Source organism: Crotalus tigris, unplaced genomic scaffold, assembly GCF_016545835.1.
Source record: "Crotalus tigris isolate CLP2741 ecotype Arizona unplaced genomic scaffold, ASM1654583v1 scf7180000017601.7605149639:7615979, whole genome shotgun sequence".
Lineage (NCBI taxonomy): Eukaryota > Metazoa > Chordata > Lepidosauria > Squamata > Viperidae > Crotalus > Crotalus tigris.
In genome coordinates, this window is record NW_024096505.1 from 7,183,997 (window position 1) to 7,210,276 (window position 26,280).

Sequence of the window (26,280 nt, forward strand, 5' to 3'; positions counted from 1 at the left end):
GAGCAATTAGCTCCGTCTCCAAGCGCCCCATTTGCAAGCAGATGGAGTTTCTAGTCTCCATTAGATCTCCATTTGGGGGAAAAGTGTTTGGGTGCCCGTGGGGTGCTTGGGGCAGCTCCATCCCCCTCCCCCCACCTCATCTCGTGCCGGTGGCATGGCACCGCAGGCCATATGGCCTCCTGCTGGACAGGGTTGTTGATGCCATCGCTGCAAGGCAAGGCAGATGTTAGGAAAAAAGACATCCCCTGAAAATAAGATATACTGTCTCTTTTGGAGGAAAAAAAAAACTAAGACTGTGTCTTATTTTTGGGGAAACATGGTATACAAGGTTCATTATCTAGATCAGGGTCCTCAAACTCTGATCCGCGGCCCACTGCTGGGCTTGGCCACTGGGCCGTGTGAATGGCTGGCCAATGCGCGCATATGTGTGTGCACGCACAGCCCCACTCGTGCAAGTGTCACCACAAGTGTTGCAGGTGTTTGCAACTCCACTTGCATGAGCATCGCAGACTTTTGCAGCCCCACTCATGGCCCCATTCTCACGAGTGTCACCGTGAGTATCATGGGTATTTGTGGGCCCATGCACAAGCACTCATATTACCGCAAGCGTTGCAGGTGCTCACAGCCCCACTTGCATGACATTCACAGCCCCCTCTTGCAGTGGGTGTTTGTGCATGCGCATGTGCATGCACATGTGTTTAGCCTCCCACAAAATCATCCCTTCTTTCTCCCCTCCCCCCGCTCCGGGCCACCAACTGCAAAAGGTTGGGGAACTCTGATCTAGATCACTGCGCAATGCGTGCTCACACATTGAGAACATCAGAGGCTCAAAACTCCAGTTATTCATAGATTGAGCAGTCACTCAAGACTCAAAGTCTACATAGATCAATTTGAGCACACAGCCTGTACTGATTACTAGAAAGCCTACGACTCAATGCTGTGAATGTTTGGTGGTATACAAAGTCAACAGACACTAAGGACCTTTCACAAGAATTCAATGGGATTATGAAAGACAATATTAGATGTCAATTCAAGAAGCTCACACAAGTGTCTATCAAGTATGGCATATACCAAGCTGATGTACTGTCCCTGCTATTATTCTGCATTGGCTTGAACCCTCAGCCAGATAATCACAAGGACTGAATATAGATATAAGTTCAAGAGTGGAAGTATCATTAGTCACTGCTCTTCATGGATGATATCAAATTGTATGCTAAAAGTGAACAAGACATTGACTTGCTGAACTACATGGATCTACCATGTTTTCCTGAAAATAAGACCTATCCTGAAAATAAATCCTAGCTTGATTTTTCCCCCAAAATAAGCCCCAGTTAAGAGCCTGCGCAGCTGGCCGCTCGCCCATTCCATCTGGTTGTTTGCGGTGCTGCCACAATGAGGTGAGGTGAGGCAGATGGTGGAGGGGGTGGAGCTGCCCCATGCACCCCACACCCCTTAACTCCTCCCACACCCCGACAACTGCCTCGCCTCGCAGCGGTGGCACCAATAGCTCCGTCCAGCAGGAGCTTGTGTGGCTGCTGCTGGCCCATTTCTACAGCTACTCACCTCTGCGTGCACACATTGCCCTCCAGGTTGCTGAAACGGAGGCTGGGGGGGGGGCGATGTGCACATCAACCCTGGGCTCTGTTCTCATCTGCAAAGGCCTTTCCTGAAGACCGAGGCTGGGGGTTGATGCTCGTATCCACCTGGGGTTCCATACCTGTCTGCAGAGGCCTTTCCTGAAGGCATCTGCTGGCACAATGGACATTGGGGGTAACACGTGCGAGTGGTAATGAATGGCTGCAGAAGTGGGCTGGTGGCAGTCACGTGGGCTCCTGCTGAATGGGGCTGTTGGTGCCGCTGCCGCAAGGCAAGATAGTGGGGAAAAATAAGACATTCCCTGAAAATAAGACCTAATGCCTCTTTTGGAGGCAAAAAAATATAAGACTGGGTCTTATTTTCAAGGAAACACGATAAGTGAGGATATTTGTATGTCATTTAGAATGAAGATGGCCGGATGGTAGTCAAGAGAGAGAAGGTAATTAAAACTGATTGGTTGGTCCACTTAAGAGATATATAGATCAGCCACAGGTGCCTAAGATGCCACAGTTGCATGGAAATCATTATCAGAAAGCAAGGAAGATAGCAACATCCAACTATCCCCGAAAGATAAGACAGGTTCTGAAGAGCTAGGAAGATCACGTTTTTTGCCATCGACAAAAACCCTGCCAGTCATCAGATAGCCAAAGAAAGACATGGAAGCTGCCGATGTGAAAAACTTGAATTTCTTCACAATGTCTGGAAGTTTCCACCCCAAGTCCAAAACCGAGAGACTGTATACCAAGTGGAAAGAGGGTGGTGGGGTCTAATGAGTGTCAACCTCATTGTCCTGGACGAAACCCAGAGTATGCGGGAATACAACAGTACAATGGCACTCAAAGATGAGCTGCTGAGAGAATGCCCGAGTCAGTAGCAGACATGGGAGGAAGATCAAGAAGAAGAAGAGACAGGGCAAGTCTAGAAAGACCCTACATGGGTTGTACCATAGACAGAAAACTGAAGTGGCTAACATTGGGAAATTCTACCAGTGGCTGGAAGGGGCTAGACTAAAAGACAGCACTGAGGCATTGATCACTGCAACACAAGAATAGGTACTCAGCACCAGATCCATAGAAGGAAGGATCTACCACATTAGGCAAGACCAGTGGCAGATTATTCAGAGAGGCCTCAAAGGCAGACTCAGAGAGGCAGGCAGGAACATCATACAGTGAACAGCACAACCAAGTAGTTGGTATTGTGTACAGGAGCATCTGCACAGTGTATGGGCTAGATCCTCCCAAGTCCAGATGGGAGATTCCACATAGGATTGTGGAGTATATCAGGGCTAAGATCCTGTGGGACTTCTGGATCTAGATAGACAAATAGGTATTGGCCAGACAAACAGACATCATGGTAGTAGACAAAGATCAGAAGATGGCAGTGATGATAGGTGAAGTGGTGCCAAATGACAGCAACATCAGGGAGAAGGAGAATGACAAGCTGGAGAAGTACCACGGTCTAAAGAAAGAACTAGAGAGGATGTGGATAATAATTAATAATAATAATAATAAAGTTGGGACCTTGGAGGTCATCTAGTCCAACCCCCTGCTCAGGCAGGAAACCCTATACCATTTCAGACAAATGGCTGTCCAGTCTCTTCTTAAAAACTTCCATTGTTGGAGCATTCACCACTTCAGGAGGCAGGTTGTTCCACTGGTTAATTATTCTAACTGTCAGGAAGTTTCTCCTTAGTTCTAGGTTGTTTCTCTCCTTGATTAGTTTCCATCCGTTGCTTCTTGTCCTGCCTTCAGGCGCCTTGGAGAATAGCTTGACTCCTTCTTTGTGGCAGCCCCTGAGATATTGGAAGGCCAAAGTGGTCCTAACCATCACTAGATGCTGTGGCTCCAACAGATCCCAGAAACATCATTAGATTTATCTGTCTAAAGGAGTTCAGTGTTAAGAATAGCTAAGATAATGTGCAGGACTCTCAAACTCTTAGGCTCTGGTAGAAGACCCAAAATTGAGGAAGACACGTACCACCCATATGGGTGAGAAATTCCTTGTTTGCCGTATAAGTGAACTCCTTTAGAAATGTATTTTTAAAATGCTGTATGCATATGAATATTTTTAGAAGAAACAATAAGATGACTCATTAAATTTTTACGTTATTCCAGTGATCAAATCTTACAAGTTAAAATTCCCTCTTTTTCCTTGTGATGCATTATATATTTCTGAGCCTTGGGTTGTATGTTTTTACTGCTACGTTATTATGTTTCATCTGATCTCTTGCCAAGTTATTCATCACCATTCTTTTCTACCTAGAAATATGTGGTTGATGAAAAAAATAGCTACCAACCTGGATCATTTTGAAGGAGATTGCAGACTTTTGAGAAGGTTAAAGATGTCAAAAGCTGCAATGGATGTATGTTAATTTCAATATCAGAAGCAATTTATGTTTCAATAGCAGTTGCTGGGAAAGGCTATCATATGTTACTTAAGGGCTTTTCACCATGGAAACATGATGGGTCAGAGTAGCCACCATGGAAACATGATGGGTCAGATTAGGATTCTCAAATTTTGTGGTATCATAATCCCCTAAAATGATATATTAATTTGTTTGAACCATCCTAATGGGGGAAAAAACCCGCTACTCCTGAGTAGTGCTGAGTGTTAGCTGGCAGTTTAGTATTGAAAAGATCCCTTATTCAATTATATATTCCCTTATATACTTAAAACTGGAGTCCTGCCAGAATTTGTTTCCACTGCCAACTTGTCCAGAAAAGGAAGGGCTGAGTTCTTACATGGCTTTGGATGTTGTGGATGGAGCTTTGGAAACCTGTTCCCAAGAGCTGGGATGCAGGTCACCCAGGTGTGACCCTCCAGGAAGGAACGATCATGTTGAGAATGCCAGATTGGAGAGAGGAACCTAGTTTCTGATGGAAACTAGATTGGAAACTCCTGGAATAGAATTGGCTGTCATATTGATAAAACAAGACTTCTGCTGTCAGACCATATTTTGATTATGATCCAGCTTTGTCTAGAGGTTACAAAATTCGAAGGGGGTCACCAGTCTCACTTTGGCTGGAAAAACCAGCAACTGTATTAGGCTTCCTTTCCATTTGAGAACAGGTAGTCCGCAACTTAGAATTACAACTGAGCCCAAAATTTCTGTTGCTAAGAAACTCAAATACTTTGGCCACCTAATGAGAAGGAAGGACTGCAGAAGGGCCTAATGCTGGGAAAGATTGAGGGCAATAGAAGAAAGAGACGACAGAGAATGAGGTGGCTGGATGGAGTCACTGAAGCAGTAGGCCTGAGCTTAAATGGACTCCAAAAGATGGTAGAGGACAGGAAGGCCTGGAGGAACGTCGTCCATGGGGTCGCGATGGGTCGGACACGACTTCGCAACTAACAACAAAGCGATATAGATAAATGAGTTTTGCCTCATTTTACAACCTTTCTTGCCCCAGTTGTGAAGTGAATCACTGCAGTTGTTAAGTTAGTAACCTGGTTGTTAAACGGATCTGGCTTCCCCATTGACTTTGCTTGTCAGAAAGTTACAGAAGGGGATCACATGACCCCGGGACACTGCAACCGACATAAATATGAGTCAGTTGCCAAGTGTCTAAATCTTTATCACCTGACCGTGGGGATGCTGCAACGTTCATAAGTGTGAAAAACGTCCATAAGTCATTTTTTTCAGTGTTGCTATAACTTCGAATGGTCAGTAAATGACCATTGTAAGTCGAGGACTACCTGTGTCATGTTTCTTCTGCTGTTTCACTGGAACAGGGTAACCTATCTGAATGGATCGTCGGAGACCAGAGGGAAGTGGAAGCTCTTGTCTTTTGCGATCCAGGTCTTCCTGCTCTGCCCTCTTACATCCAGCCTATAGACATTCCTCAGCTCCAGTGTTGCTGTTGGCTTTAGGCTCAGCTCTTAGCATGCCTGTCTGTTTGCCTCCTCCTAACCTTGACCCTTTGTGTCTTTTGCTTTTCTCCATCAATCATCCCCCCCCCCAATGTATTTGTGTCCATAGAGCTCCTGACCCCACTTTCAGGTCCTGATACTGCTGTTGACCTTGGGTGCGGATCTTCACTGTGGCCCACTTTGATCACCTGTCCTGACCACCTGGTCTTGTGACTTGGCTTTTGTGCTCTTCTCAAGTTTACCTGCAATGTTCCAGGAGTTGACCACTGACAATTTGGGGATCTTTGGAGTAGACAGAATTTTGGTCTTTGCTTATGACATGGGGAGCAAGTTCCAAAGGAGAAAAGTTTTTTTAAAATACAGATTGCTGTTTACAATATGTTGTGGTCAATTACATACACAGCTATGAATCTATATGGAATTTTTTTGAATATGAGGTTTGTCAAAATCATACAAGAGAACCAAAAGTCCTTTCTCCTCCATCTAACAAGAATAGTCCTATGAAATGTTTTATGGCATCATTCACTTTGCTTTATATTTACTGTCAGCTTAGCATGTACATATGATCGGTGCCCAAAAGTGAAGAAAAACTGGAAATATATGAATACACCAAAGTAAGACTATGTACTATATATAAAACACTTCCCACATCTGGAGATTTGAAAACTATATGGTTATAATTGAGTGGTCCAAATTATTTACTCACTCATAGTTTCTTTCTTATACTAAAGCTGTTTTCTTGCTAGGCTCTGCTAATATTATTTTTTTTCCAAAAATGATGTAATAAAATCCAAAGAAAAATAGTATGAATATACACACTCTCAATATCTCCCTCTATGAGTGAGATGGATGTTTTTTTTAAATATGATAAATAAAAAGATCAAATAAATATCACAGTGTATAAGTCAGTGTAAATCAAGTTTTCATTCCAAAGCTTTGGCGACGTGTCAAAAGAGGTTAGTGTGTAGACTGCTTTAAGGAGAAAAGCCTAAGTTATTCAGTCAAAATACCTGTCAGGTATCTGTACTCACTCGGATGGGAAGGGTCTCTGTGTGATGATGGGGTAGCAAAATAGGCTTGTAAAGAAAGAGGTTCTGCTTGAGGCAATCTGATCTAAGGTAGGTCAAGATTTTGAAGGCCAGTATTTTGAATTAGGGGTTGAAGCAAATTAGTTATTAATGTGGTTGAAATGGCTATGCCCTGAAGAATGGGTTATACATAGATGTAATTCTGGGAAAAGATGTGTTCAGAGCACTCTTGACTGCTGCATCCTAAACCTGCTGAAATTCTCAACACTTAAAGGCAGCACCACTTCAGTAATGTCATCTAAATGTAAATAAAAACACAAGTGAATGAGCCTAATTTTGATCTTTCCAAGAAGAAATGTAGTATTGTAGGTCGATTAGCTGGAGATGCTGGAAAGCACTCTAGTTACAGTCATTTTTTAGGTGGCTACTAGTGGTGTTAGATACAGAACCCCCCCCCCCCCAAACTGCCTACCTGATTCTTAATTGGAGCTTCATACAAAACAAGCTGAGTTCAAATGTGGTGTTCTGCCTCATCTATCTATAGGAGTACCAGTATAGGAGACGAATTGCCTTGTAATAAACAGTATCAGGTAATCATTGCTATGTTAGTTTCCAAATATTCAGTAGTTAGATGATTCGCCAGCCATGTGGGATTGTAAGCATCATGCTTTGTTGTAGAGCTGGCCTATAGTTGTATGGTTCTAGTCCAGTGGTGGCAAACCTATGGCACGCGTGCCAGAGGCGGCACTTGGAGCCCTCTCTGTGGGCACACGTGCCATTGCCCCAGCCTCGCCTCCCCCCACTACCCTCGCCTCCCCCCACCAGCAGCCCCCCTGGAGGAGAGCCATCCCCGAGCGTGGCCCACACGGAGCAGCACAGCCAAGGACATGGCAGCCAGGCAGCATAGACAAGACTCTGCCCTCATGCCCCATCGCACACAGTTGATGCTGCGGGACACAGGCAGAGGTGGTGGCCGCCATGGCGCTGCTGGGTTGCCTTCGCGATCTGCAGCGGGCCCTGGAGGCAATGAGTGGCCCTATGGGCAGGCGGGGTGGGGGCAGAGGCAGGGCAGGGGGTAGAGCGGGGGCAGGGCCAGTTTTTGGGCACTCGGTCTCTAAAAGGTTCGCCATCGCTGTTCTAGTCCTTTGATGAGACTACTCATAGTTATGAAAAGATGCAGATTTTATTATTTAATTGCAATGTACACTGGGTTAAGCTTTAAAAGCTCCAGTGTTCAAAAGTCTTTGTAATAATTATTACATACATACTGAATCCTACTCAAAGTAACTCTTGAATAGGAATCTTTTTCCATTCAGTGTGCTACTTTCTTATTTATTATAGACCGATTCCCAAAGTCTCTTACCAATTTATAATAAAAATATAATTTGATTCATGCTCTGCTAGAAAAACCTTGGACCATTGAGGAGGTAAGAATTTCCCCTGTTGTTAAATAATGTTTTGGAAACAGACATTTCTGCACACTATCTCTCCATCTTAACACCATTTATAGGAAATAATCTTTGTTAATTTAAAAGTAACTAGTTATGGATAGATCTTTTAGGCCTTTTATTGTTTCCCTTGCTGAAAGTAGAGAAATTCATGGGTGATTTACGTGGAATTTTAGGTTTAAGCACTGATTTATGGTAGGTTACTAGGAGGGATCCTATTACATGAGCAAAAATGCCTTCCCTTTTGCGTCACTAGGAAGGCTCAGACCCCAGTATTCCCAAATTATGTGTCCATTCTTTCTGTTCTCAATTTGTTCCCCTTAAGGTTTTGTGAGTAAGGTTCTCAAAGATTTTAGTCATATTTTTGGCATTTTACATCAGCGTGTATGAACATTTGAAACAGACAGGCATAGGTGATCAGAACTGTTTACAAAAGTGATGGGTTTTTGTGACCCTGGATGACCCTTCCAGCCACACTACAGAATATGGTTTCCAAACTTTGACAGACAAAAGCTGCAATGTACACTATAAAAGCGACATACTTTCGTTTAAAGGGGGGGGGACTCCAAAAATCCACATAATACTTACATTTGTGAATTTGCCCATTTTGCCTTATCATACTTAACACTGGCTTTCATCCAAGTAAATGTAATTTTCAGTCCCAAACAAAGGTCTGACATGAATCTCTGTATTGATTTTTTTTGAGCTTTGCCAATCAAAACAGAGGGATATATATATATATATATATATATATATATATATATATATATATATATATATCTATCTATCTATCTATCTATCTATCTATCTATCTATCTATCTATCTATCTATCTATCTATCTCATATATTTACAACTTCCTTTATATGGTTGTATGAATAATTAACTATATGGAGTATAGATTTATTTTAATCCATTAAGCCAGGCATGTCAAACACAAGGCCCGGGGGCCGGATGTGGCCCGCGAAGTGGTTTCATGTGGCCTGCGAAGCTATCCTGGAAACAGTGAGGAAACAGCCCCTGCTGCCTTGACCCTGGCCCAGGCTGGCCGGGAGCCAATGTACAATTTTGTGGTGGCCATCTATGCTGAAATGCATTCAGACATAGGCCGTCCAGAAACAGCGAGGAACCAGACCCTGCCGCGTTGGCCCCACCCCCTGGGTGCATGCTGGGGAGATGTCACCCTTTATGAGGAATGAAGAAATGGACCATGCCTTGGCCTTGCCCCGGTCCCACCCCCTTCTGCCAGAGACCCTCAGATCTGTCCCACTCCTGCCCAGGCCCCCACAGGCACCTTTGACGCGAACAATGTAGAGCTGGCCATGCCCATCCAATAGGCCACACCCACTCCATCCACGCCCACCCAGTAGGCCGCACCCACCCTGGTCACACACACACGGCCCCCCCCGAGGGCAACCGCAATGCTGATGCGGCCCTTAATGAAATTGAGTTTGACACCCCTGCATTAATAATACCTTAGTCCTACTTTCTCATTTGAAGGGGCTGAGAACATTTTTGAATCCTGGTGATAACTTTGTTCCTGGGGCCTTTTTGTTTAAATAATAAAACATTTAAAAAGGTAGAGTCCTCCCCACATATCTGTCCAAATTAGCAGGTGTTCTAATGAGTTTCTCTTTGTCCAGTTTCCTGTGTTGGGCAAAATATTTGTGTTCCAGAGGAAAAATGTTTTCCTTGGTCCAGATAACTTACTGTGGGCTGAACGCTTCCAATGGATGAAATCTCTAAAATCTTTTGTGCTGAGAGAATTGAGGGTTGGGGTTAGACTGAAGAGATTAAAAAGAGCAATTAGCCCTTTGTTTTTGAGCCTGATGGAATCAAAGCCAGTGCAGTTTATAAGCCAAAATTGTATAATCTGACACTTTAGGATTAGAGATCAGGGCCCACGGAGACTCCTGAAAGTTGTAATTAGTTGTCGTTTTTAATATGGGAGAAGGAGAATTGATTACAAATATGATTGGAGGGTAATCGTATTAGCTGGTTTTTATTTTAGTTAATGTAAATAAAATTAAATAGAATTATTGTCTTATAGAAGAAGAGAATACTGTTTTGACAACATAACATGCTGAAGATATTTGTGATGAGTGCATACAAAGATATTTTTTGCAGCCAACACAGTGCTAGGCTGCATTAACAGAGGGATAGAATCAAGATCAGGTGAAGTATTAATACCACTTTACAATGCCTTGGTAAGGCCACACTTGGAATACTGCATCCAGTTTTGGTCACCACGATGAAAAAAAGATGTTGAGACTCTAGAACAGTGGTTCTCAACCTGTGGGTCGGGACCCCATTTGGGGTCGAACGACCATTTCACGGGGGTCACCAAACAAGGCTATCTGCCATTTTTCCCCCCTTTTCTTTGGCCAGGCCCCTGGCACCCGATGATGTATAAGTGGTTGGGGGTCACCACAACATGGGGAACTGTATTATGGGGTCGTGGCATTAGAAAGGTTGAGAACCACTGCTCTAGAAAGAGTACAGAGAAGAGCAACAAAGATGATTAGGGGACTAGAGGCTAAAAATATAAGGAACAGTTGCTGGAATTGGGTATGTCTAGTTTAACAAAGAGAAGGACGAGGGGGTACATGATAGCAGTATTCCAATATCTCAGGGGCTGCCACAAAGAACAGGGAATCAAGCTATTTTCCAAAGAGCCTGAAGGCAGGGCAAGAAGCAACGGGTGGAAACTAATCAAGGAGAGAAGCAACCTAGAACTAAGGAGAAACTTCCTGACAGTGAGAACAATTAATCAGTGGAACAGCCTGCCTCAAGAAGCGGTAAATGCTCCAACACTGGAAGTTTTTAAGAAGAGACTGGACAGCCATTTGTCCGAAATGGTATAGGGTTTCTTGCCTGAGCAGGGGGTTGGACTAGATGACCTCCAAGGTCCCTTCTTTACTAACTTTACTATTACTATTACTACTACTACTACTACTACTACTATTACTATTACTATTATTATTATTATTGTTATTATTATTATTATTTACATCTTAGCTTCCCCAGTTTTAGTTGTGTTTATAAAAAGTATGTGGCCTTTGAAATCTAATGTTTTTTTTGTGAAAATGAATGCAATAAGATTTGAGAATGTTTTCATCTCATCTTAATTGCTTCTCTCTTTTTGTTTAGAGTGAGTCATGACTTCATGTTCTGAGCTTGTAGATTCCAAGGCTGAGCTCACTGCTTTGCTAGAACAATGGGAGAAAGATCACGGCAGTGGTCAAGACATGGTTCCTATTCTTACCCGGTAGGTATAATCAAGTGTAATTATACAGAATATGTTATGGAAATAGCACCGTTCAGGAGCAAATCTCAGTGGGCTTAGTCACAGGTAAACTTTTATATAATTTAGTTTTTACATTCTGTTTACTAGGCTTGTGCACATCAGTTGATAAGGCAGGTAGATGTGCTGGTTGTGCAGAAGTATCTTCTGAGCATGGAAATACATGCTTTGAGGATCTCAGGAAATCTCAAAACAGCCTTATCAAGTGATTTGCATATTATAGCCTAATAACACACTCTTTGAGCAGTGTGAAAGTATTAGAAAATAGCAGAAAAACAATGGACTAGTTTACCTGCTCCTTTCTTTTCCTGCTCCTAGTAGTATTTGCTATCGAGCTCCCGTGTCCAAGATTTGGTAGTAAATATCGGATTTTTGACACTTCATAGCTTAATTCATTTTTTGATTACACAGCAGAAGACTCGGACTCAGCTTGTTGGAATGACAAATTGTATCATAGACAGGAATGAAGCCATACTTATGAGTTGATTACCCACCGCAGTGAGAAGATGTAAATTCTCTTTCAGCCTTAGGGTTTAAATGAGTGGCTTCTTCCTTCCACTTTTCCAAATTAATGGAGATTTAGGGTTGTATTTGGAAGTTGTGAAGCTGTATGTTTATTGTTTGTTTACCATATGACTGTCTTTGGCCTGAGAATTGCCTCAAAGCCTCACAGTTCCTATCTTAGCCGTCCCATAAGTAGCAAAGATGGCATTAAACAGTTAACAGTGTAGAGAAATTATGCAGCTCATGGACCTTTCAAGATTTTTTTTTAGATAGATGAATTAATTAGAGAGGATAGTGCTTGTCCTCTCTTTTTGCTGAAATGTTGTTAAATACAGATAGTGCTCACTTTAACTATGGTAATTGGGACCGGCAACTCCATCCCTGAACGATGTGATCATAAAGTTGGATGCCACTTGACCATCTTGGCTTATAATAGCAGCTGTGGCAGTCCCAATTGCCATTGTTAGGCGAATCCTGCATAGTTGCAACATTCTGCGGTCACATGGTTTCCGTTTAGGACCTATTGACTTCCTCATTGACTCTGCTAATCAGAAGATGGTTGTGAAAATCTCAAATAGCAATCGTATCACTGCAATGCACTGCAACTGTAATAAGTAATTAATGAAATCTACATGCCATCCATTTCACCATCAAGCAAAGTCTGGGCGGCTGTAATTGTGAGCCATTTGCCAAGAGCTCAAATCATGTGGCCATGGGAATGCTGCAATGGCCATAACTACAAGGAGTAAGACCTCCTTGTTCAGCATCATTGTAACTTCAAATGGTCATTTCATCAAGGACTACCTGTAATGTCCTGATCATATGAAGTCCAAGTAGAATCTTGGTTCGTCATGATTTTCTAATTTTAACAATTCAAATATTAAAAGAGCAACTTTTAAAAAAGGGAAATGCAAATTACTGGTGTGTTTTTCTATTTCTAGAATGTCAGAATTGATTGAAAAGGAGACAGAAGAGTATCGCAAACGAGATCCAGATCCATTTGATGATAGGCATCCCGGTAAACTGAGAAGAAAACATTTATCTATGTTTATACATCATCTTAAGCCATGTTTTTTCTGAGCCAATCAGAATCCTACGAAGGAGCAAATTATCATAGTTTCTGTTTAGTGCTTCTCTTTTGTCTCTCTCTGAATTAACTAGAGGATTGGTAGAAGGTTTTTTTTTTTTTTAAATGGGCTAAGCAAGAAAACCACAAATAAGCCTGAGGCACATTTTCACACATTCTCAACCACAGTTGCAGACAGTAAAACAAAAAAAAATACGTAAAATTATGGCTTACTGTCTTTAAGCAATCCATGTAAACTAACTGATACTATTTGGGCACCACATTAAGACATCAAGCCATGAGTCATACAGATAATCCTCAACATACAATAACAATTAGGACTGGAAAATTTATTATTAAGCGAGGCAGTTGTTAAGCGAGACATTACATCACCAAACCTGATTTTAAAATCTTTGTTTCTCCAACATGACGAGAATCCACCAATGGGTTTTCTTCGTCTTCTGCCCGTAGACTAGTCCTCCAATTTGCTCCACCTCTCCTCCAGGTAAATGTGAGATGGTTGCCAAGCACCTGATTGCAATCCCTGACCACAGGGATGCTACAACAGTCATAAGAATGAGGATTAGTTATAAGTCACTTTTTCAGCACTGTCATAACTTCAGATGGTTGCTGAATGAACGGTTGTAAGTCAAGGACTACCTGTAACAGCACGTATTTGAATTTACCCAATGTTTTTTAAATAAAAGGACAAAATAAAACCATGGAGGCATAGCATCACAATATCTGCTGTCTTTTCAGAAATGTTGCTTATATATATTTTAATGAAAGCAAATAGTAGATGGCTTATTCAATAACTTTCTCTTTGGTTCTCCCAGATAAATGTTGAAAATGTACCAGTTAATTAATTCGACTTATAACTGCTTTTATTTTGAAGTCTAAAAATTATTTATTTATTTTAAAGATTTGTATGGTTGCTCACCTTAAAGCACGACTCTAGATGGCTCACAACAACAATAAAACCACAGAACCATAAAAAAAATGCAAAGCTATAAAATAAACCATGGTGCTTCAATCATCTGGGAATCCTCCAGCAACCAGTCCTAAATGCCATCAATCTACCCAAGTGCCTGGATAAAAAGCCAGGCCTTGATGACCTTTTTGGAAAGCTGAAAGGGGTGGGAGTGGCAGCCAAATCATCTGGGGGAGGGTGTTCCATAAGGTAGGGGCAAACATGAAGAAGGCACACTTGCAAGGTCCTGGTATAACCCCAGAATTTAATAATAATAGTAGTAGTAAAGTTGGAAGGGACCTTGGAGGTCATCTAGTCCAACCCCCTGCTCATCTAGTCCAACCCTACACCATTTCGGACAAATGGCTGTCCAGTCTCTTCTTAAAAACTTCCAGTGTTGGAGCATTTACTGCTTCTGGAGGCAGGCTGTTCCACTGATTAATTGTTCTCACTGTCAGGAAGTTTCTCCTTAGTTCTAGATTGCTTCTCTCCTTGATTAGTTTCCACCCGTTGCTTCTTGTCCTGCTTCAGGTGCTTTGGAAAATAGCTTGATTCCCTCTTCTTTATGGCAGCCCCTGAGATATTGGAATACTGCTATCATGTCCCCCCTTGTCCTTCTCTTCGTTAAACTAGACATACCCAATTCTAGCAACCGTTCCTTATATGTTTTAGCCTCCAGTCCCATAATCATCTTTGTTGCTCTTCTCTGTACTCTTTCTAGAGTCTCAACATCTTTTTTACATTGTGGTGACCAAAACTGGATGCAGTATTCCAAGTGTGGCCTTACCAAGGCATTGTAGAGTGGTATTAATACTTCACGTGATCTTGATTCTATCTCTCTGTAATGCAGCCTAGCACTGTGTTGGCCTTTTTGGCAGCTGCAGCACACTGCTGGCTCATATTTGGGTGATTGTCTACTAGGACTCCGAGGTCACTCTCACAGTTACTACTATTGAGCATGGTGCCACCTATGCTGTACTTGTGCATTTGGTTTTTCTTGCCTAAATGTAGACCCTTGCTTTTTCACCACTGAATTTCGTTTTGTTAGTTAGTGCCCAGTGTTCAAGTCTGTCCAGATCAGCGGTTCTCAACCTTTTTATACGGCGACCCCCGGCCACACGGACGTGCCGCACATGCGCACCGCGCATGAGTGCGGCACCGTGCATGGGTGCGGCGGCGCCCCCATGCGCGGTGCGCATGCGCGGCGGCGCCCCCTGAGGGGGAAAAATGGTGGATCACGTTGTTTGGCGACCCCCGCAAAATGGTCGTTCAACCCCAAATGGGGTCGCGACCCATAGGTTGAGAACCGCTGGTCCAGATCCTTCTGTATCTTAAGCCTATCTTCTGGAGTGTTGGCTATTCCTGCCAGCTTGGTGTTGTCTGCAAATTTGATGAGTTTCCCATCTATCCCTTCGTCCAAATCGTTGATGAAGATGTTGAAGAGCACTGGGCCCAGAACAGAGCCCTGGGGCACCCCACTACACACTTCCCTCCATATAGATGCAGTTCCATTGAGGACCACTCGCTGAGTACGGCGATGGTAGATGGCAACATTTCAGAAAAGGGAGCCCGAACATGCCTCCCATCTGCTAGGATAGACAGATTAGTCGCAGGGGAAGGTAGTCCTTCAAATAGTAAGGTCCCTTTGTGGGTGATTTCTCTAAATCAACATAATAACAATTATGTTAACAACAGCATGCAACTAAATTTCTTTTTGGAGTTTCTGTAATTCTCCTTGCTTCTTAAAATATTCTAGAGAAATATCTTTAAACAAATTTAAAATACATGGAAACTGACTTTAAGTGCTTTATGGGAGGCCTGGGATAAAAAAGTGAAAAATCTGCTCTTATAAAACAAATAGAAGGTGATTTTTCAACTAATTGAAGTGTCTTTCTATAACTTAAGATATGGACTGTGATTGTACAACTATATTATAATTGTACAGTACAGATTGTGCAACTGTATTGTAATTTTTTCACCTACCAAAAAAATAACTTGTCCACATGTCAAATGTTATTTAAAACTTATAAGAGATTCTTATGTATGTTATAAATGTTGAATAACCATAGGTGTATGACGTGAGTCTCTCTCTATATCTATCTAATTTAGAAGGCTGCCCAGTTCCATAAGATTTTGGACAGTGTATAACTTTAAAAAGTAAGAAACATGAAAAGAATAAGCTGATTGCAAAACTATTTTAATGTTCTTTTTTTCCCCTGGACATACTGGACTTTTCATTAAGACAAGCTACTTAACAGTTATTGGCCAACAGTTTAGATTAGAAGACTTGTTTTAGTCAAATAGGTTTGTAAAATTAAATTATAATTACATAATTTTGTCAATACAAATTTCCTACCTAAATCCAATGCCAGTATTTCACTTCCATTGATTTGTGGGTGGAAATTTTTGAATTGCCAAGATATTTAATTAATCATATTTAACTTCAGTTAGCTAACGTTTTACATGCTTGTTTTGTTTTCTTTGTATTGTTTCTACATAGTTTTGCCAGTGAGTGTGGTCTATTAATTGATACTGTTGTCTGTCTGTTTACAGGTCGAGCAGACCCAAAATGTATGCTTGGACACTTGCTGAGGATTCTTTTCAAGAATGATGATTTCATGAATGCAGTGGGTTTGCCCTTTGAATTTATGTATAGATTTCTATTTCGCAACTGGTAGCTAGTAACTTGTTACTTAGTAGTTTTTTTTTGCCAAGATGCTAAAGGTGTGTTAAGGGGTTCATTTTGTTTTAGATTCATTCTCTGTTAAAAAAGGAATGTAATTTCCAAAACTTAGTATAAAATTTGCCTAAGTCTGATTTATTCAAATCACAATGCAAGCAGTATAAAAGAGTCTTTTCCTTATTATCGCTGTCTGTCTGTCTCTCTGTCTACCAAAGGGCCTTTTGCCTCCTCCTTTATTTTCCAGGAAATTACATACAAATTAAAGGTGGTTATTCAAATTGAAATAGATTCCACATAAACTGAAAGAATTTATGTACAATGACAAGTGAACTTCAGCTCTAATTTTGAACCTTATATTTTGCAAAAACAGATAAAGACTAGTGTTTTGAAGAATCCAAATGCCTGGATAGGTTGTTATTCTTAAATATGTAATATATGCAGCAGAATGCTATGCAAAAGTGGCACAGTTGAATAAAGTATACTTAAATTTTAAGTAAATGCTCTTAGAATTGCATTGTAATCTTATCTTTTGTTTCTATGTAACTTAAGGCTATCAAGACTTTTACAGTGCTAATAGAGGAGCTTTAAACGTAAACAATTCGACTTTTAAAAAATTGCTAATAGTAATAAAGCATAATATAGATTTGAAAACTTTTTTTTTCCTGTGGGTGGTTCTTGGCTCATGAAATATGATTGATTTTTGCAAATTTAACTTTTTCGCAGCATACCTTGTCATGAAACTATTTGCTCCAGAGAGTCAGTGATCCTATGAATAAAACATTGTAGGAGAAAGGAATAGTCAAATTCAGTTTTCTTCCTTCTTCAAATGCAGCCTCTGTTGGACTGGCGTTCTTCCCATAAGTAGAAAGGCATACAGATCTGACATGTCATTTTTTTTTTCTTTCAGAAATAAGCTAAAAACTTTTCTTCTTCTTTTAGCTGGTAAATGCTTATGTCATGACAAGCAGAGAACCACCATTGAACACAGCTGCCTGCCGACTTCTGTTGGACATTATGCCTGGGCTGGAAACTGCTGTTGTCTTTCAGGAGAAGGTATGGGAGATAGGAAGGCAGCCCTCGAAGCAAAACGGTGCAGATCTTAGTAGACTCTGCTCTGACAGGTTTGGGAGGCTGATAAGAAGAATGAATTCCTGATAGCTGAGAACTTTGCTTCTGCCACAGTTGGACACTATATCAGTTAACTGACTCAGAGGATAGTTACTTTTATTTTGAAGGCTAAACTTTTGTTCATTTATTTAAAAGATTTACGTGGCCACCCTTCTTAAGTAATTCTTGGCATCTCATAGCAACAATAAAACCAATATCTATAAAATAATCATAACACACTAAAAATAAAATAAAAAACCTGCGCTGTAAATATTTGCTTGGGATGCCCCACAGCAAGCTACAGTTGCCCTCATTCCCTACATGCGGTAGATATAAATATAAACCGCCCAGAGCCCTTCTCCCCGGGAAATAGGCTGTTAATAAATAAGACATATAAATAAATAATAAAATAGTTCTATATTTCTTAGTTGTGTTTATATTTATGTACATTCAAATTCATGCATGTAAAATAGCAGTAGACTCATATACTGCTGCATAGTGCTTTACAAAACTCTCTAAGCGGTTTACAGAGTCAGCATGTTGCCCCCAACAATCTGGCTCCTCATTTTACCGACCACGGAAGGATGGAAGGCTGATTCAACTTTGAGCCGCTCAGAAGCGAACTCCTGGAGTAAGCAGTGAATTAGCCTGCAACACTGCATTCCAATCACCGTACCACCATCATTTTATATTTCTTATATTCTCTGAGAGTTGATATTTGCAGAAATCAAGGCACAGTTTTCTGTTGAATGGTATTGATATGCCAAGAGTTGCTAGGATTAGTGTTTCAGTTGCTTTTCATTAGTTATAGAATAGCTGCAATTGGGCACAATGCGCAAAGCTTTCCTTTTTTATTTGTTGTTTTCATGAAGAGACGAACAGATAGGAATGAATGGATAATAGTGGTTTACCATACTGACAATCCACATTGCAGTTCATACTATGACCAAGAATTTTTGGCTTTACATTGAGTGTCTCTTCTGTGTGATCTATAAATTTCCATGACCACACAGTTCCCAGTACAGTTTGCAGTAGGTAGCCAGAATAGAATTATTTTTGCACTGAGTTTCTGAATTATATGCCAACATGCAGAGAAACTGTATATGCTTTTAAAATTCCAACGCATTGCCAGACATTTCTTCATGTTTGACAGCAACAATTTTGATGAAAAATGATGTTGCTGTCCAGTTTAACAAATGCCTGTCCTTTTTTTAGAAAGAAGTCTTACTCCCAAAAAATTCAAAGGAAACTATAGCTTAAAAAATAATTCCAGATATGCATTCATTACTTTAAATGTTGATCATATCAACAACTTCATTTGCTTTTTCAATATGAAAAGTGATAATGGCACTTATACGTGAGTAGATGTTATATTGGAATGTAAGCTGCGAAGAATTTAACTTGCCTAAATACTCCTCTCTTGTCCCCCCTTTACTCTAGGAAGGCATTGTTGAGAATCTCTTCAAGTGGGCACGAGAAGCTGATCAGCCTTTAAGGACATTTGCAACTGGATTGCTTGGAGGTGCCATGGAGAATCAAGATATTGCCGCCAACTATAGAGATGAGAATTCCCAACTGGTAAACAGGAAATATCCATAACATATTGTAGACAAGTATTGGGCAGTGTGATTGGAGCAGAAAGCTCTAAGCTTTTTATTTGGCCCTTGAAGCCTTATCACAATGATTGTAAAAAAAACCTGCAGTAATATTGCATATTAGTGTTCTATAGCAAATTTTAGAAATGTCCTTCTTTGCAAGTGGATTCATATATCGGTATGTTTGGTTTTGCAAGAGAATTTTTCCCCGACTCCAGTTTCCTGTTCTCCTTCACAATATTAGAATATTAATAAGGGACCTTAAGTTTGCAAAGTTAGTGTGTTTAAAAAAATTAATACTTGAAATTAACACTAGGGTTTTTTTTTTTTTTTGCTACTCCTCTTGTGTTTTCTTTTGGGAAAGTGAACGGCATAATTATAATGGGTTTGAGTTTCTTTGGGCAAACTGATTTCAGTATAGTAGAACTGTGTTAAAATGATGCATGTTCAACTCTTTATGAAAGGTGGCCTTTGTCCTTCAACGATTACGAGAGCTGCAAGTCATTGAAATGAACACAAAACATGAAAATAAGCGTCCCAGTCCTCGAAAAGTGCCATCCGACCCCTTGCTGCCTCTCGATGAAGAAGCTGTGGACATGGATTATGGGGAGATGGCCGTGGATGGTGAGCAGGAGGAAGTGACAGGGGACATGGAGATTTCATTTAACCTTGATTCAAATCACAAGACGAGTAGTCGGGTAAACTCTGCTGTCAAAAAATCAGGGAAGCAACACGAAAAGGAGAATTTCCGGAAAGCAAAACAAAAACTCGGCTTCTCTTCTGAATCAGAAAGGGTGTTTGTTGAACTATCTAACAGCAGCTGGTCTGAGATGTCTCCTTGGGTGATTGGCACAAATTATAACCTCTGTCCCTTGACCCCTGGCATAGAGCAAAGACTGATCCTGCAGTATCTGACTCCCTTAGGGGAGTATCAAGAGGTAGGTTTAAAAAAGCAGAAGGAAACAATGATAATTGCATTTCTTTTAGGAAGAAATTAAACTTTATAACGGAGAATCATAATCGGTTCAAGGTACATTCTTACCCAGAGTTATTCTGCAAAGAGCAAAGATAATCGTTGGAGCTGTTCTTCCAATTAACTGTGCTTTGTTATGTGCTTGCCTTAGGACAGGATGTTAATGTATAGATCATATTATAAATACCCCTTTACTATAAAGAAAAATACCCACATTATACAGACCCCTTAATTATAAAGAAAAATAGATCATATTATAAATAATGCATGTGTTGAAAAGAAATACTGAAGTAATCTAACAGAACAACAATCTTGCTTTTTTTCTCCCCCTTGCTACATATTTTAATCTAAAAATATATGAGAGGAAATGGCTAGCTGCATAGTAAGCGTCATTCTCAAGATTATGCAGCAGAAATCTTGGTCAACCATACTTTGTATCTGGCTGCTTCTAAATTTAAGAGAGAGAAAATATTTAAGATGTCTATTTTAAACTATTTTGTACATTTCCCCAACAGTTGCTGCCTATCTTCATGCAGCTTGGATCAAGAGAGTTGATGATGTTCTATATTGACTTGAAACGGACCAATGACGTGCTGCTTACTTTTGAAGCCCTAAAGGTAAATGATAGCACTACAAACTGTTTGTTCACAGAGGAGGCATTGTGGCTCAATATCTGTAATCCAGTTGGCTTCTTATTCTAACCACGTTTCCCCATTGCTGAGTAGATGGAAGATTATGGGTACTGAAGTTCAGCCTATCTGAAAGGTGCCAGTCTGGAAGAAGTTGGACTTGTATCAAGAAAACACAACTGGTACAGCAGGAGCATCAGCTTCTTTAAGGCTTTGAAATATTTACGCCTTGTTTCTGCTCTTTACAAGATATATATTTTAAGGTCTGTACAGTGCTCCAGATTAAAGACAAAAGGTGTTTCAGTGATGTCAAGGCTTACAGAGTTCTTACGTATGTTATAAATGTTGAAATATTGATCAGAGTGAAAAGCTGGATGTTCCAAACCTCCACTCTCACCTTGATTCTCTCACCTGCTCCTGCCTTGTGGTATGGCTTGAGGGTACCAGGACCTGTCTTCTAGGGAATATCTTACTTGGGATCTGCCCCGTAATCCTGGTGTGGTGAGGGAAAAATGTTCTTTCATTCTATACTGCATTTTGCCTGAAGATTGCTACTTCCTTGCTGTGCAGTATAGTTACAGGGTATCCAGAAGATTTGGCTTTTCTTTTCCCTTTAGTATAAATCCATCTCGTAGAATATCGCTTAAAAAGCAGCTTGCAAATTAATTTAAAAAGAAAGCGTTAACCGAACGTCCCTGATCTGCAACCGATCGTGAATCTTCTATTCAAAATACAGGCAGTCCTCAGCTTACGATCACAACTGAGCCCAAAATTTCTGTTGTTAAGCGAGACATTTGTTAAGTGAGTTTTGCCCCATTTTACAACATTTCTTGCCACAGTTGTTAAGCGAATCACTGCAGTTGATAAGTTAGTAACCCGGTTATTAAGTGAATCTGACTTCCCCATTGACTTTGCTTGTCCAAAGGTTGCAAAAGGTGACCTTGGGACACAGCAGTGGTCATAAGTATGAACCAGTTGCCAAGGGTCTGAATTTTGATCACATGAGCATGGGGATGCTGCAAATGTAACTGTGAAAATGGTCATAAGTCACTTTTTTCAGTTATAATTTTGAACAGTCATTAAATGAACTGTTGTAAGTCAAGGACTTCCTGTGTTAGAGCTCACAACTAGAGAATTTTACAGATGCAAGATTCTGAAGAAAAAACTTATTCATGCACATAGATATTGATCCTAAACTGAAAGCACTTGCTAGGATTCTTGTGTTACTACTGATTCCAGTTCAGTCCATCTTGCTGAAGAGATTTTGTGAGATTTGTGTTTGGAAGAAGCATTTTCAATTCTGGTAGTTACCAGAAGATTGACATATATTGATACTCCAAATAAATTTGTATATTTAAATATGGACAATTATGTAATGTTATATAGTGTTTGGAGGCAGTGCATTGTCTATTTAAACTTAGAAAAGCATTTGAATTGGAACCTGTTCTTATTTAAATTACAGTTTTTCTTAAAGACCAATGGAGGGAAATCTCGTTCTCAATTTTTTACAGGACACAAGAAAGAATATTTCATTTGCAGTGGAAAGCTTTGCTAGGTTAATTATCATTAGCCTACTTGCCTTATAATTGACAGTGATTTTATGCATTCATCTGCAGTATTTGGCGTCTCTGCTGCTCCACAACAAGTTTGCAACGGAGTTTGTTGCTCACGGAGGAGTGCAGAAGCTGCTGGAGATTCCTCGCCCTTCTATGGCAGCCACAGGTGTCTCCATGTGTTTATACTATTTGTCTTACAATCAGGATGCCATGGAAAGGGTAAGAGCACATCCTGCCACCAGTACGCTTTGAAAAGGGTTTGCATATTCTAAGTGGGGACTAGAATATTCCTGCTATCCTCACCTTTTGGGAATTCCAGCATAAATATTTTGACTACATTTGTGTGATAGCTTATAACAGGGTAATGGTTACTAATAAGCTGCTGAAGTTGAGAACAGATCATCAATAAAATATATATCTTTATTGAAAAGTGAGTTCTATTGCTTGCAGACACTGTCCGGATAATTTCAGCAGGGGAGACACATTATACATTTTTTAATTTGGCTTGACAATGAATGTGCCAGAGTCTCTGTTCACACTACCTAAAGACAACAATACTTAAGGAACACACTTATTCATTCATAACAACACATGGATTTTATTCAACTCTATTTCAGCAAGATATATCCACTAGTTCTGCAGAAAGAATTGCACAAATTTTAATATTTTTTAATCAGAATTCTGTGGTGTGTTGTTTTGGTTTTGATTGTCGGTTTCAACTACTTACTTATATTCCAAGCATACATACCCTATATTTATATTAACCACTTTTTTTTGTAGTATGTTTTTATTGGAATTTGGATGCATTCTGCATTTATATCTTGAATGTTCATTTTTTTCAAGGACTTTTGTTCAAGAACTGCAAAATATTTTAAGCTGTATGTCGTCTTTGTAATTAAAATCGAACAACAAATGCTATCCCTTTCACCACAGCAGTTGCTGGAGGATTTGTCTACATATTGTTCCCATTACTAAAAATACAAGCTATCACAGTGTTTTTTTTGTTCTGTAGGTATGCATGCATCCCCACGTACTATCGGATGTTGTGAACTACACCTTGTGGTTGATGGAATGCTCTCACGCGTCAGGCTGCTGCCATGCTACCATGTTCTTTTCCATTTGTTTCTCATTCCGTGCAGTTTTAGAGCTCTTTGATCGGCATGATGGCTTACGGCGCTTAGTTAACTTGGTAAGTTTTTAAAAAGCTGTATTTTGCTTTTCTTAAGCACTTCATTAGAACTGCTGCCTTTCTTTTTGAGTGGTGAAGTTGAGTGTGATTATGGGACTATAGCCTTTCAGCTTGGTTCTGCTTTGTGTTAAAACAGAAACTTAAGGTTATGTATAGTTTCTGAGAGTCTTGATTGAGGCTCTAACAGCTCCTTCAAGAGTTGCCACCAAACAAGAATAAGCAATATGCTGAAATCTCAATTTAGCCAACCCTATTCTAAAAGGCAAATGTGTCTTTCTGTCCAAAAACAACTTACACATATTCCATTCAGATACTTTGTGTAAAACTTTGTACAGTGAATGTTGAGTCCATTCCTGCAAATGAGCACCTCGTGGTTTTAGAAGGATTCCCTTTTGTAAGGTTGGTTGTATGAAAATTTAAACAAAACAGTCAGCAAGCTAAGAAGCAGGAGGGATGTGTATGTGTGACTAAATGAACTTGCTAAGCCATTAAAATAATGAATCTTTAGATCTTAGAAATAAAACTGCAGTAAGCCTTTTTTCCCCCTCATTTTAGATTAGCACTCTTGATATCTTAAATTTGCAAACCCAAGGTGCACTGCTAAGTGACGATGAGATCTTTGCTAGCCGTCAGACTGGAAAACATACTTGCATGGCCATGCGCAGGTATTTTGAGGCACATCTTGCCATCAAAGTAGAGCAAGTGAAGCAGTCACTTCAACGCACCGAAGGTGGGATTCTGGTCCATCCACAGCCTCCATATAAGGTAGGCAGTACATTTGTGGAAATAACAAACTTCTAGCTCTTGCCTTTTCAAGAAAACAAAAATAGATATCAAAAAATGTTTCAACTACATCGAGTACAACAACTGTATCTCCTCTGGGAATACAAGGTCCTTGCTGTGATTGTATTTGGCGTTTCGTAGACCAGGAGTAGGCAACCTTGGCTCTTTTATGACTCGTGGACTTCAACTCCCAAAATTCCTGAGCCAGCATAGCTATGACGGGTAGGCCAGTAGACCAATTTAGGGCATAATCTTTCTGGAGCTGCAATTTAACTGTACCACTTTTCAGCTTGCTGTGTGGCTCCAGTTCAATGCATAGAATCCTCGTCCTCTGTTAGAATATTATCCGTAGGATCTGATTGAATATTTCCATTGACGGTTCCGTTACTCCGAATTTTTCTTTGCAAAAGGCCACTAAATCTACATTCTTTACAATCTCCTAATAAACAAAGACTTTTTAATATTGAATGCTTTTGGATTTGCAATTTAAAATAACTGATTAGGTCATTGGATTTTTAAATATATGCTCCTCTTTTTATTTTGTGCCTTTATAAATTTTAGATTTTTGTATTTAGTTTTTGAATATCGGCATGGCTTCCTTAGGTAGATTGGATTTTTTTTTTTTTTTTAAAAAAATCTATTTTATAAAGTGTTTGTCTTAATTTTTCTAGGTAGGTGATTAGAATGTTTGCTTCTACTTGCAGGCTTGTTCCTATACTCATGAACAGATTGTGGAAATGATGGAGTTTTTAATAGAATATGGACCAGGTCAGCTCTATTGGGATCCAGCAGAGGTGTTTCTCAAGCTGTGTTGTGTACAGCTCATGCTTCAACTTATTTCAATTGCATGCAATTGGAAGACTTACTATGCAAGGTGAGAGAACAACAGGATAGGAAACACCTTGTAATTTGCTATTGGGATGGAGCTGGCAGTTGCTCCAGGACAACTAGCCTCTATGGTTAATATATATTTATTAATATTAAATACAGTTTGTTTGTACTCCACAGACTTCTGGAGTTACCCATAAAATTAATAAAAACAAATGCACTTTCTTGCTTTTGAAAAGGCCTATCCTGTGAATTTATTCAGCTTGCTTTTGCTTTAATATGTTTCATATTGAGTTATATGTATTTCATTTTTGTTTACCAGAAACGACACAGTGCGTTATGCATTGGATGTTTTGGCCATCCTCACTGTGGTTCCAAAAATTCAGTTACAGTTAGCTGAGGCAGTGGATACGGTGGATGAGGGAGGAACATCTATTTCTATTGTGGGTATGTGAAACTTTATCTCTTTGGATGCTTCTTATGAATACTTGTACACGATGAAAACTTTTAAATTCTGAGCAAATGAACTGTAACAAAGGATCATCTTGGCCATGTGGCTCAGTTAGTACAAACTCTTTTTTTTTTAAAAAAAAAAACTGAACTGGATGATTTCAACTATCTGAACAGATGAACTGGGTGGGGAGACATTTGTAAGATGCTGCTGCTTTTGTCAAAATGATTCAAACAGTATTGCACCATATGCTTCACTTCTTTTGTACATGTGTGACAACATGTATGAAGCACATTAGAAAAGAATAGGATTTGTATTATACCACACTGTTTTTGTCAGTCTGCCCCCTGCCTCCCACTAAGGTCTACAGATAGATTTGAAAGGGAAGCTGGAAGCAAAGGCATCAGGTTCGTTGTTGGCTCTCTCACGCACACCAACTTTCAAGTTTTCACTTTCAATTATTTGCTCAAATTGTGCACTCTTAATCATTATTGTGAGAGAACCTAGTGCTATACCGTTAAGTATTATCTGAAAGAATGAGATGTTCAAGGGATCGTTAGAATGAAGCTGCCTTCAACACTGTTTTTGACTGCCCTGTTACTAACTCTTTATTTCGTGGCAATGGGTGCTGTTGGGATTCAGGTGTGAAAAGTAAGGTTTAATCTGCATTGTGTATTGCTCAGCATTTTCACTGGATAAAC

General features: G+C 40.1%; 1 protein-coding gene across 1 annotated transcript in view; it reads left to right on the forward strand.

Moving 5' to 3' along the window:
• DCAF1 (DDB1 and CUL4 associated factor 1) overlaps nt 1-26,280 on the forward strand; it is a 52,253-nt gene that overhangs the window by 3,706 nt on the left and 22,267 nt on the right. Inside the window, exons 2-13 of the mRNA XM_039319501.1 lie at nt 11,092-11,209; nt 12,691-12,767; nt 16,339-16,412; nt 17,408-17,521; nt 19,016-19,153; nt 19,635-20,108; nt 20,659-20,760; nt 22,389-22,547; nt 23,341-23,517; nt 24,073-24,282; nt 25,005-25,174; nt 25,451-25,575. Of these exons, the coding sequence (XP_039175435.1) occupies nt 11,100-11,209; nt 12,691-12,767; nt 16,339-16,412; nt 17,408-17,521; nt 19,016-19,153; nt 19,635-20,108; nt 20,659-20,760; nt 22,389-22,547; nt 23,341-23,517; nt 24,073-24,282; nt 25,005-25,174; nt 25,451-25,575 (1,930 nt within the window). The 5' untranslated portion in view covers nt 11,092-11,099. The remainder of the gene's footprint in view (nt 1-11,091; nt 11,210-12,690; nt 12,768-16,338; nt 16,413-17,407; nt 17,522-19,015; nt 19,154-19,634; nt 20,109-20,658; nt 20,761-22,388; nt 22,548-23,340; nt 23,518-24,072; nt 24,283-25,004; nt 25,175-25,450; nt 25,576-26,280) is intronic.